Here is a 13,434-nt window from a genome sequence, read left to right on the forward strand (position 1 = left end):
AGTAGAGTATCTTGGAAATAGTCAGATAATTCATATCTAATTTTACTAGTAAGAATTCATATTTATGTTGGCAATATATAGAATAAGTTAGAGACCTAGCAAGGCAGATCATTCATTTAACTGGCCTAATCTTTATATATATATATATATATATATATATATATTTTTTTTTTTTTTTTTGTCATGTAACACAGGGGATCTTAGTTCCCAAACCAGGAATCAAACCTACATCCTTTGCATTGGAAGTGCAGAGCCTTACCCACTGGACCACCAGGGAAACCCCTGGCCTAATCTTTTTATTTTGACTATTCTTTGAGATATCTATCTGGTCAGTGTTCTCCAGGTATCTTTTTTTTTACTAAATATTTTATTTGGACATTTTAAAGTTTAATTTTGTAACCACTCGTACTCATTATCACTGAAATCTAGCAGATTACCCTTCAAATTTAGTTGCAGGTAGAGAGGTTGGAACTAGAATGTTCAAGACAGTTTATTAACGTTTTGGGGGAAAAAATCACGCATCCCATGGATCTCCAGGCGTGCTCCGGAAACCCACCTTGTCCACAACCCTCCTCCTCCTTTTCCTCAATGCCTCCTTCCATGCTGGAACTGTGGAGTACTCTAATGCCATATTTTCCTTCCTCTTTTCACTTGATCTCTCACATGTATATGTCTGGGAAGAACTTAACTGCGATGGAAAGTTCAGGGTCGTTTTGTAGAATTTTTTTTTTTTTTTTTTGGTTTATCCATCTGCCTCCAAGCATCCCTAGAGAGTCATGTCCTCCAGTCCAGACAAAGCCCACAGAAGTCGATTTAATGGAAATAGTTGTCCCTCTGTCATTTTGTGAAGTTCTAGTCAAAGCCAGAGCCAGGGCTGAGTTGACTCCAGGCAGTAAATTAGAGAAGGTGTGGTTTGCGTGGTGCCAGCGGCGAACTTAGCCTTGGTTTGGTAGTTAACGAAACTGCCATTCACAACAGGCAGTCGTTCACACCGGGCTCCCCTGTGGCTCAGACAGTAAAGGATCTGCCTGCAATGCGGGAGATCTGGGTTCGATCCCTGGGTCGGAAGATCTGGAGAAGGGAATGGCTACCCACCCCAGTATTCTTACCTGGAGAATTCCATGGACAAGGAGGCTGGCGGGCTACACCTCATGGGGTCACAAAAAGTCATTCACATAAGTTCTGAGAATTGAATTTGGAGGTGAGGGAGTGGCAAGGGAGGGAAGGGGACTCTCGGAGGTGGTCAGTGTTTCCTTGGCTTGAACCTCAGCGCCACACTGTTGATGCAGAACCTCTGCCCAGCAGGCCCAGGTCCATCGGGGAACACATGGCCGAGGTGAGCTTCACACTGCTTACAGACCACCTCTGTGCGAGCCAGTCCCAGTGAGGCTCCCATCAGAGCCAGACATCCCGTGAGCCTCAGAGAACGAAGGCCATCCCGTGCCGGAGCAGAACTTCTTCTCAGAGCTGAAGAGTGGGCCGTCACAACAGACACAGTGATACATCCCTGGTTCCTTGTTATTCAGGTAGATCCCACTGAAAGGCGGCTCCGTCCCTTTTTCTCTCGTGACATGGAACTGCTCTGGTGTCAGCTTCTTTTGCCACTCACTATTGGAGAGGGCCGGCTGACGTTTTGTAAGAGACCCTGCTCGCGGGGATCCAGCACTTGCGAGGAGGCCGCTGCAGTCCGCTCGGCCCCGCGCAGCCCACCCGGGTGCCTCGCGGAGGGGAAGGCCCCGCAGAGCTTGCAGGAGGCCCGCCATGACGCTGAGTGTGGCCTCCAGGTATCTTTCTTACCTTTCACAGCAACAAATTCAAAGCTAGTTCAGAGCTTTGCAGTCTCAAGTCATTTATCAAGACTTGAACGTTTCCTCTTCCTTTGAGGCCCTGCTATTAAAGCTTGGGCTTATTGTTTTTAATATTGAAAGAAAGCTAATAATATTTTTGGTGACCCCAACAGATTGAACTTCTGCTCCAGGTATATGAAATATGCAGCCTAAGCAAGGTCTTCTGTTGAGAGACTGGGTTTTCTTTCTGTGAGTTTCTTGAGTTAGGCTCTCTTGCCACATATTTCCTCTATCATCAGTCTTTTTCAGGCATCTTGAAGACCTTACACTTCCTTTTTCCATTCATTTGTTCATCATTAAATAAGGAGTTATTTTTTCCTACTGTGACCCAGGTATCGGGGTTTCTTAGAAACAAATGAGACTCAGTAAAAAATCCACCCCAGGTGGATTTTACTTACTAGGAAGCAAAGAAGTCTCAGAAACAAAACAAATTTTGAAAAAGACTGTGGTGTGATTCGCATGATAGTTGAAGTTGGAGGAAACTTTCGCGAGCCCATAGAGGGTGTTCGCACTGCTACTCCAGTGCGATATTTCCAGCAGAGGTGACACTCCATTTGGGTCTTGGAGGAGTATGGAATTCACCAGGCAGAGATCAGGCAAGTTTAACTCCTGTTTCCCAATTTCATGGCTCCTCCAGGCTTCTCTCCCTTTTCCATTGAGTTTTTGCACGTCGTCTGAAAGCACACTTCTGTTTGTGCGCTGAGGGCAGTCCTGCCGGGGCCTGGGTCTGGGCCTAAAGAAATGTTACTGCCCTGTCCACATGGTTTACCCACATGCCTAAATAAATATAGGTTATTTAGAACAGAACTCTGGATGGATATTAACATGTCATTTATTCGAACCTGGTGTAAAAGGTTACATTTGACATTTATTTTCCTTCTAAATTTTCTCCTTTTTGTATTCTTGCAGTGAGCATTTATTACTTATCTAATTAGTGGAAAAGGAAGATAAAATTTATTTTGAAACTATGCAGTTGTTGAGCTTTTAAAAGCTATCATGAATACATGGGTGATTCTTTGGGGGAACTTACTTCTAATTAAAATTTCTGCTGTTCCTCTTAAGATCTTACAATTCTATTTCTTCTGGATCACTTTATGATTATTCTGGTAGAGTTAGGATATGGTTATCTCTTTTGTTAACGTAGGATTCACTCTTTGGACTTTATCACATCAATTACCCATTCATAATTATGTTTAGCACTGAAATCTGAGATTTACGTTGTCTGTGTGTATGCATGTGTGTATGTGTGTCTTAGGGGTGGGGCAGGGGTGCTGGGGAAGAGGAGAAGATTTTTCAACCCACTCAGCTCTTTCTTCAACACGTTTTTGGTTTATTGTTTTTTTTCTCCTAATAACTGAAAAGGTCATTTCTCTCTTGAATCTGCACTTGACCCAGTGTGTGTTCCCCTCCCTTCTCCTTGGTGGAACCACATCCTCTTTAGTTAGGGTTTATATTGAAGCTTTTAAAAAATTTGAAAGAGAACATGTGAAGTTCCAACCTCAAAATGTTAGTTCCCTTTAGCTTATTTCACTGTGTCCATTTTTGCCCCCGGTTTGGATCAGAATTTAGAACACTAGGAATCTTGGAGATGTTCCAATTCAACATCCTGAAGTCATGGAACTCATAAAATAATAATAGCTAATGTTGAAAGAGCACTTACTAAATAGCAGGCACTGTGCTAAGTGATTTATGAGTATTACCTGACTTAATCCCATAACCTCATCAGGTGAGTGTTCATATTGACTTCATTTTACAGAGAAACAAATTAATAACTTCAGGTCTTATGGTTGGTAAGCCACAGAGTTGCCGCTGAGTGGGTAGTTCAACAAATCTGTTTCATTTGAACCACTACATTGCTGTTCTAATTCTGGGTTTTGCAGGTGAAATGAGTTTGCTACTTGGCTTTATTTTTCAAGTCTGTTTTAAAGATCATATCCCCAGCCCCAAGTTGGGAGGGCTCTGGCCTTTAGTGCCACGTTGTTTGAGATATGCAAAGGTCAAACCTCAGTCCATGTCCCTATCTAGTACCCACAGGCCCCAGCAAACCAAGATCCCAGAACATCAGCGAACAGATGAGTCATCTCCCACTAGTGGATCTGAAGAGAGTGAGGAAGACACCAAAGCCAAGGAGAAGGCCATAGACTGTATGTCTCATCCCAAAGAGAAATTGGCCCAATCCCAGAAGAAAATAGCTCAGCTGATTAAGGGGAAAAAGGTAAAATAAAAATTCACAAGGTTTTCCATTTTCAAATGGAAATTTCCATGTCCATGAAGGCCATGAAGTGAAGGAAGGTGTTAATATTTCTTTATAAGTGGAAGAGAACAGAGCAGAGCATAGTTGGTAGCCAGCCCACCTTCCAGCTCCACACATGGGTCACTAAGTACTTCCTTGGAGTATTTGTGCTCTTGGCTTTAAACTGAAAATTGATGTTGGGTCTTCCTGTTGCTGTTTGGTTCTTTTAATTAACAAACAGTTTTTGATTTCTCCTGAAAGGTTTCAGGATAGTATCTTTTGGGTAACAAGAAGTCCGGGATAGTGAGGCAAGAGACGGAGAACAAGGGTAGACAGGTGCAGTCTAGGCTCAGGCCTAGCAAGGATATGGTAAGATGCCTGTGGTTACCGTGGAATCCTAAGGAAACCAAAGGACAGGAAGTGGGTGGTAGCAGCAGAGGTCAGAGAATCCAGGTATCCATCTCCAAGAGCACAGCCAGGACTTGGGAACTGCGACCTCAGAGCAAGTGTTTAGCAGGAGTGTTCAAAGTCCAAGAACATGAGACAGCCTGTCAGTGACCCTCGTGATTAACACCCAGGCACCAGCCTGCTCCCAGAGCATTATTTATCAACAAAGAATTCTTATGCTGACTTACTGACTTCTTCGCCATTCCCAAACAAGGGGAACAGTACTTGCGTGAAAGTCTGCAGATGGCTTAGGAAAGGCTGAGAGGCATCTCAGAAGACAACAGAAGTTGATACTTCCCTGGATGGATATATCTGTAAATTTACCTGTGTAAACTACCCAGAAACTTGGAAAGGACCATCATCCTGACCCATTAGTATTTCATGAGCCTCGGCTAGAATGATCAGTTCTAGAAAGACAAGTACCAACTGCTGTGGAATGCAAGTGTGAACTTCTAAGATTTGACAGCTCCTAGACCACTTTGGATAACGACAGAGATTGAGAGTTAGGAGTTAAATCTAGCCCACCCCAGTTCTCACCGCCCTGAAGGACAGGAGGGTTGGTGGTGGCAGTGGCAACGCTGGGCTGACCTCTGGAGCCCATATAGGTTGCTTGTGTCCCCAGGACAGGAAGTGTGGGGACGGATGAATACACGATGTCCAGAGCCAGGAAAGGACTCAAGGCTTTGGACTCCCGTTCTAGGTATTTTTCATGGTATTATGCTTCCTCCTCGGAATAGAACTTAGTACTTGGTGTGCGGTTGGCCCATGAAGAACTCACATGTTCTGACCGAATGGCTGTTTTTAAAGCTTGAGGGGAAATATCCCTCTCACATTGTTTGCCTCTGTGTGTTTGAGCTGAGAGGGATGAAGTCTAGGGTGAGGAAGGATGTGGGGGTCTCAGGGGTCAGAAGAGAACAGTCCTTAGACTTCTCTGTGTTACTCTGTAAGGGGGTTACAGTCAGATAATACAGAGCAGATTCGGATCCCTTTGATATTGACTCACTTTCCTCTAGAGTAATTCTGTAAGGTGAGTGGTATAGATCTCTAAGTAGAAAAGGAAGCTGGGACTCAGGGTGTTCTTGCCCTAAACTTCACAGTCAGTAAATGTCAGGATCAAGATCAAAATTCCAGGATCAAAATAAGTGCCTGACTTTGTCAATCAGTGCAGCTACTGGTGACTATGTATGTAAAGTTACTGACATCTATGCGTTAAAAGATGTAAGTCTGTGATTTCAAGAGCTCTGCCCATCAGTTCTACAGGGCCAGGGACTCTTTTCCCCACCCCATCCTTATCTTTGCCAGTAGAGAGATGATTTATTCAGCAAGTGCTGAATGAGTGGTCTCCTCTGTGCATGGAGCATACAGTAGTGAATTTGAGGAATAAACTGTTCTTGGGGAACTTATTTTCTATTTGGGGAGACAGATCATAGGCAGAAAATTTTAGTTAATGGAATATCAGAGAGGTAAATGCCATGAAGAAAAAAATTAAAATTGGTAATGGAGTATAGTAAGTGATGGGGTGAGAGGCTGTTTTATTTTTTTTTTTTTCATTTATTTTTATTAGCTGGAGGCTAATTACTTTACATCATTGCAGTGGTTTTTGTCATACATTGAAATGAATTAGCCATGGATTTACATGTATTCCCCATCCCGGTCCCCCCTCCCACCTCCCTCTCCACCCGATCCCTCTGGGTCTTCCCAGTGCACCAGGCCCGAGCACTTGTCTCATGCACCCAAACCTGGGCTGGTGATCTGTTTAACCCTAGATAATATACATGTTTCGATGCTGTTCTCTTGAAACATCCCACCCTCGCCTTCTCCCAGAGTCCACAAGTCTGTTCTATACATCTGAGTCTCTTTTTCTGTTTTGCATATAGGGTTATCATTACCATCTTTCTAAATTCCATATATATGTGTTAGTATACTGTAATGGTCTTTATCTTTCTGGCTTACTTTGGAGAGGCTGTTTTAGATAAAGTGACCAAGGAAGGCCTCTCTGGGGTGAACAAAATGAAAATGACACAAGAGGGTAATGATCTGTGAGAGTGTCCCAGGCTGGGCAACAGCATATGTACAAGCCCTGGCCTAGAAAGTAGTTTGCTGTATTCAGGAACATCAGATATATTTTAAAATCCTATGATCATAAATAATAATAAAAATTAGAAGAAGGAGAAAAAGATGGAGGAGGAGAAGAAAAAGAATGATAAGCACCTAGCTACTTGGGCACCACTGGTGGGTGCTAGTGAATGAACTCATTATTTGGAAAGCTAGTAAATTAAGAGAAAGAGTAAAGTATATATCCTATCCTTCTGATATGAACTGTACTGTTGAGTAACTAAGAAGTAGATGAGGGGAGATTTCATTTTTATAAAGTTATTCCAACTAACAGATGAAGAAGGAATGATAGAATTAGGATATCATGTATTATCTATTATAGATCTATTATATCATCTATTATCTATTACCTTTTATAGATTTATTCATACAGTTTTGCCTTCATCAGCAAGAGACAAGCAGAGGTTAGGTGTCTTCTGATGGTAGAACATATGAAGTAGTTTTGCTTGGGTAAAAAAAAACTGAAGGTAACCAAACTTCTAAATCCAATGACCAATATAAAGGCAGAATGGAGGATGGAAAGACATGTTGAATGACACACATAAGGATGCAGTCAATCCAGTTTCCATCTTTGGGAAACATTATAAGTCAAGTAACTCAGTTTCTTCCATAAATAATTTTCAATGAAAAGAATTAGAAATAAAGGTAGAACCCATGGATTAAAGGAGACTCAGGAGATAGATCTCAGTGTTTGGACAATCAAACTGCAAAATATGAGGTAATTATTAGATATATGGGAGTAGGTATTTGATAGCAAGGAATCATTTTTAATATTTTGGTGTGATAATGATTTTGTGATTCTGTTGGTCTGGCCCAAAAAGTTCATTCGGGTTTTCCCTGAGATGTTACAGAAAAACCCAAATGAACTATCTGGCCAACCCAGTATTCCTAAGTCCATATCTTTTGGAGGTACTTATGAAATATGAGATAACTTAGTATCTTGGATTTGCTTCAGAGCCGTAGAGGGAGAGGGTAAGTACATGTGGAGCATAGATATGAAACAAGATTGACCATGAGTAGTTACTTGAGGCAGCTAAGTGTGTCATTGTCCATTCTGTTTTTGCATACTGTTAAAATTTTTCACAGTGAGAGGTGAAAATAAGTCCCTCTGGCTGTGATGTAGAAAGTTAACTATGGGGGCGCAGGGGTGGAGGCAGTAGGAGGGGCTGAGGTCACCCAGATCATAGGTGAGGGTGGCTTGGCCTGGGTATGCCTGGCAGGAATGAAGAGAAGAGCTTAGCTTCAGGACTTAGTAGTAAGGTGGAGCTAACAGGACTTGATGGGATGGGAAGCAGGGAGGAGGGAAAAAGATGACAGTGGATGCAGTCCTGCATTCCTGTGATGAGATGCGGGCCGGGGATTTTCCTCTTTTCCAGAAAGCATGATGACTTGCTTGCTCTCTGCAGAACATTGAAGCAAATAAGGAGCTGATTCGCTGTGTCATCCTTTCTCGGATTATTTTTGGGGAAGAACACTGGAAATGTGCACAGGCTTTGGCCACCCTGGCTTATGGCTACCTGACACTGAGAGGTACTCTGTTTCCCAGTTGGGTGTGGGTGGGTGAGCCATGCTGAGCACACACAACTGCATTGGGGGTGGGGATGACCAGGGGAGGATCCATCCTGTCCCCAACGCACAGCTTGTCAAGAGAAGGGACAGCCCATGGGTGAGGCAGGCAGTAGGATGGGGGTCTTAGAGATAAAAATAATAATGAAGGGAAGAAGGCAGAGGACAGAAGACTGAAGGACAAAATGGGGTAGAGGAAGTGGAGCCCATGAGGAGATAGAAGAATCAGGAAGGGCCAACTCAGGGAAGCCAAGGGAGAAGAAGGCATTTCAAAAGAAGCTCAGTGTGGTTTCAGCAGGTTCTGATGGCAGAGGGAAGTCAGATGGGGTGAAGGCTGAAGAGAGACCCGTGGATTTGTCAATCAACAAGTCTTTGACAGTTGGTTTGGCACCAACAAGTAAACTCCTTGGGCCCTGGGAGAGCCCAGATTCAGGAAGACAATTTAGGAAACTGTTTCTGAAATTCTGACTGAAGGTGAGGGCAACTTGAAACCAAGAGGAAGGTACCAGAAGCATGTGAGGGGGATGTTGTCTGAACGGAGGGAAGGCAGACACAGCCCCGCTTTCTTCAGAAAGATTACTGAGTGGGTCTGTGGAAGGAGGTTGGGCTTCATCTTCTGAAGTCAACACTTTCTATGAGCAGCCCCAGTAGACCTTGAGTTTTGCTTTTCCAGTTAGATTCCAAGCTGACTCAAGACAGGTAAACAAGTCATGTCACAAAAGATGCCGGGAGCACCTCCCTCTTTTCCCTGACTCACAGTTCTTCCCACCACATGAATGGGCAACCACATTTGAGTCATAGGTTGGAGGGGGGAAAAGTTTTCCTGTAAAGGAAGGTCTTTTTGTGTGTTTGTTTTTTCTTGATGGGAAAACCAACTTCCTGGTTAAGTGTCCACATAATATAATAGTGCTCAACCTTGCACCCAGACTTTCTGAAGCCTAGTCTAGAATTTTTCTAGGTTATGATCATGACCTTTCCTTGAGAATAGCCCAGGGTCTTTTATTTCAAGTATAGGCTTTACCCAATTTCTTCACTTTAACTTTTTTAAAAAGTCTGTGGTCCTTCAAATAAAATAACAAAAGCTTTGAAAAATCACTAACCTTCAAGAGGAATGAAGTGCTTGCTGAATTCCACTTAGTTTTGTTGTCATTAGTTCTGCAACTGCTTTAAAATGGACAGAATTTATGAGCCAGGCTTCCATGTAGGCAGGACATATGCATCTGTGCGTGCTCATGCCTTGCTGCACATGTCCGTGTTTTATGGCCAGCAGACCTGCCTGCCTCATTTCCCTGGGAGCCTTTTCCAGTACTGGGGGAAGGGCTTCAAGCCAGAAGACTGATTTCTCTCAATAAACAGTCTTGCAGTATTTAATGAGACATTTGTATATGGGAGATGCTGTGAAGAGGACTCTGGGAACTATAAGGTACAGAAGACACAGTCATGGCTTTTAGAGAACTTAACAACCATGTAGAAGGTGAGCTACACATAGACAACTATGATAAGAAGGCACCAGATGGCAGATGCTATGTGACTGGTTTAAATACAGGGCTTTGGGGATGCTGTTATTGTTCAATTGCTAAGTTGTGTCCGACTTTTTCTGACCCTATGGACTGTAGCATGCAAGGCTTCCCTGTCCTTCACCATCTTCCAGAGTTTGCTCAAACTCATGTCCATTGAGTTGGTGATGCCATCCAACCATCTCATCCTCTGTCATCCTCTTCTCCTCCTGCCTTCAATCTTTCCCAGCATCAGGGTCTTTTCCAGTGAGTCAGCTTTTCACATCAGGTAGCCAAAGGATTGGAGCTTCAGCTTCAGCATCAGTCCTTCCAGTAAATATTCAGGACTGGTTTTCTTTAGGATTGACCAGTTTGATTTTCTTGCTGTCCAAGGGACCTTCCAAGAGTCTACTCTAGCACCATAGTTTGAAAGCGTCAATTCTTTAGCACTCAGTCTTCTTTATGATCCAGCTCTCACATCTGAATATGACTACTGAGAAAACCATAGCTTTGACTAGATGGACCTTGGGGTCATAGGGTAAAATCATTTCTTGCTGAAGGTAGTTAGTGATAGATTCAGGAAGAGATGCCGTTCAAGAAGGCTCTTTGAAAAATGTCTGGGGTTGGGTGGGCAGAGGACGGGATGGACATTTCTGATGAATAACAAAGCCTGGGCAGAGGCCTGGAGGTGGGAAGGTGCAATGTGTGTTTAGAAAGCAATCAGCAGCCTGGCTGTCTACACTGAGGACTGCTCAGGTGAGCCGGGAAAGGGCACCTGGGGGCAGGCTGAGGAACTAGTCCTTTGTTTGGTAAACAAGGAGGACTAGTAGAGATTTTCTAGCAAGTGGTGAATAAATAAAAGTGGGCCTGTGGAAAGGTCAGTTTAGCAATGATAACTGGAGTGGAAGCCATCTCATCTAGCTGTTAACATCTAGGTGTAAATTCATGCTGATGACAGGGCCATAAGTGAGAAGGTAAGGATTTGAGAGTCTGCAATGCACAGATACCCTTACCTTTTGAGCCAGAAATCCCACTTCTGGGACTCTTTCCTGAATCTACAGTTATAACCTGGATGAGACAGTTTGGCTGAGATTATTCTTTGCAGCACTGTTTATGATAATAAAAGATTGGAAACAACCAAGTATACTCATGAATCACTCATATGTACAGTGGGGGTATGCAGTCTTAGAAAGGGCATGAGGAAGTTCTGTCTACAACCAGGGAAAGATCTCCTGGATACATCTTTAGGCGACAGAGAATGCACCATGCAGGACGGTGTTTGTAACCTGCCTCTTTCTGGGTGAGAAGGACGGGAGAGAAATGAGAATATGTGCTTATGTTCACAAAAAGAAATACTGAAGGAAACACAAGAAAGAAAATTACCTAGAGGTTGCTTGTGGTAAATGAGAATAAAATTGGAAGTGAGATCTGTCAACATTTACCTTTGCATAACATTTTGACTTTTGAACCCTAGGTAGGTACTGTCTGTTCTAAAAGACTGTGAAGGAAGAATTGGCAAGACATGGCACTGGATTTGGGGTTGAGGAAAAGTGAGGCCCCCAAAATGACCATGAAGTTTCAGGCCTCTCAAGGTGCCACTGTCAGAGACAAGTAGATCAGGAGAGAAAGTGGAGTGGAAGAGGAAATGTGGATCTGGTTTTTGATATACTGATTTTGAGTTGTAATAGCAAAAGCCACGAGTATATTTTAACTAGGTGCTAGAAAACTGGGACCAGAACTTGGAAAGAAAGGAAGGGAATCATAAGCATGGAGGAATATTTGAGACCAGAAGTAGGGAGGGGCAATGGAAAATTATAAGCATGAAGGCCAAGGTTGAAGTTATAGGAGTTGATAAAACTTCTGGGAGGAAAGAGAGAAGAAAAGGAAGAAGTGAAAAGACAGGTCCTTGGAGAATGGACACATTTATGGGAGGGAACAGGGGACCCTGGCGGAGTGAGCAATGTCAGAGGTTTATCAAGGAGAATCAAGTTAGTGCAGTACCTTGGAAGCCAAGAGGAGAAGCCAGCAGCCAGGGTGTCTAATGCTGCCTTGATTGGAATGCAAGAAACCGTGAACACACTGATTCAGTAGGATGCCTTTGGGGACCTCACAAGAACCTGCAGAAGGGTTGGCGCAGAAGCCAGATGCCAGGAGTGAGGGCAAGGCTCAGGGGCCAGCATCTAGACTATGTATGTCACATCCTGCATAGTGAAAGTGATGTGGGGTAATAGAGGGTAGTTAGGGAAGGCAGGAAAGTCACATGAAATTTATAAGAGGAGGAGACTTGGGAAGATTTCTCGCAGTGAGGAAGGAGCCAGGTAGAGAGTTTCAAGGTTTTAAAAATAGAGCAATGGATGCGATGAGTCCATAAGTCAATACGAGAGAACACAAGGCCTTTGCTAAGCAGAGTATAAAAGGCTGTGGGCTGGTAAAATAGAGGAAGGGGACACTAGAAGTGGAACTCTGTCACCAGCTGACCTGATGAGAACGTCCTGAGGCTGGGGCTTCCGTGGTTGAGAGAAGGGCAGGTGGAGAACAAGGGAGTGGCCGGTCACCTTGTTACCTCTGTTTCCAAGTGTTTAGGAGGAAATAGTAATATGAACAGGCAGTTTCCTGAGGCTTTTCCTATTTTTAATGAAGCAATGAATTAATCTGTTAGCCTGTTCTTACTGGGGCCTTTCCAAGTATCTGGGGCTCTTTTATAAGTTCTGCAAAACACCAAAAAAGAAGTATAAGTCATGAACCCTACCTTCTCTGTCTAGTTGGTTAAAAACAAACAAAAAAACCTGGTACAGGAACAAAAAGAAATGATAAAAAACCCAGGTGATCAGACCTTCAGGAAGCCTGCTACCTATCTGAAGTGAGTGTGCATTTGAGAAGGCAGTCTTTTATAGAGATGCTGTTAGCAGCTTTATGAAGAATGTCCAGTGTATGTAAGGACAAGTATAATAAATTGCTTAAGAGGTACGGATCCTGGTAGTAATGATAATAATGGCTAATATTTATTTAAACTCATTTCCCACCAGTGTGCCAGGCACTGTTTAGTCCTTTTTCATGAATTAAATGAATCCTTGCAACAACCATACTAGTTAGGAGGTATTTTCATTGCCATCTTATAGATGAATAGACTAAAGTACAGGTAGATTAAGTAACTCATTCAGGTAGTGGCTAAGCTGACTTCTGTACCTGGAAGTCTGGCCCTAGACCCTGCTCTCTTAATCACTACTGTGAGAACTTCCTAAATATAGGTGGTGTTCTAAGGTGACAAAGGCTGAGGAGCTCTGAACAGATTGTCTGTGGCCTGAGTCAGAGTAACAGACATCAGTGGTGGAATCTTATCCCAAATTAAAGAGAAAAGATTGATATATTGGGTGAACAATCTCCAGACCCCTTTCCCAGTTTATCAGTATGTGCTTGTGATTTCTGAGTCTCAGGCTTCAGCAGGTCTTGCTGCTGCCCTGATTTTCACTTCTGTAGTTGCTGCATTCCTGGTGCAGGGAGAAGGCTGATGTCCTTGGCTTGGGAAAGCAAGTAAAGGAAACTGACTTGGTCTCAGAGCAGATGTTGGAACTGGGGATTTGGGACTCGGAGTTAGGGAACAAGGTCACTGATCTGTGAGTATCCTCTGGAGAGAGAGGAAATGAATCTTACATGTACACATATATGCAGATGCTATTTTTCCACAAAAGAGGGTGTTCTTGTAATTACTAAAAAGCAAATTCTTTTTAAA

General features: G+C 43.2%; 1 protein-coding gene and 1 pseudogene across 3 annotated transcripts in view; one reads left to right on the forward strand and one right to left on the reverse strand.

Annotated features, from left to right (window-relative positions):
- TTC23L (tetratricopeptide repeat domain 23 like) overlaps positions 1–13,434 on the forward strand; it is a 61,349-nt gene that overhangs the window by 3,199 nt on the left and 44,716 nt on the right. Inside the window, exons 3-4 of one of the 3 annotated variants that reach the window (XM_070476561.1) lie at positions 3,873–4,062; positions 8,049–8,172. The exons of the other annotated variants lie outside the window; for them this stretch is intronic. Coding sequence (XP_070332662.1) covers positions 3,873–4,062; positions 8,049–8,172 — 314 coding nt within the window. The remainder of the gene's footprint in view (positions 1–3,872; positions 4,063–8,048; positions 8,173–13,434) is intronic. 3 annotated transcript variants of the gene reach the window in all.
- Positions 411–1,763, reverse strand: LOC110136046 (methionine-R-sulfoxide reductase B2, mitochondrial pseudogene; annotated as a pseudogene).

The sequence above is a fragment of the Odocoileus virginianus genome, chromosome 14 (genome assembly GCF_023699985.2).
Source record: "Odocoileus virginianus isolate 20LAN1187 ecotype Illinois chromosome 14, Ovbor_1.2, whole genome shotgun sequence".
Classification (NCBI taxonomy): domain Eukaryota; kingdom Metazoa; phylum Chordata; class Mammalia; order Artiodactyla; family Cervidae; genus Odocoileus; species Odocoileus virginianus.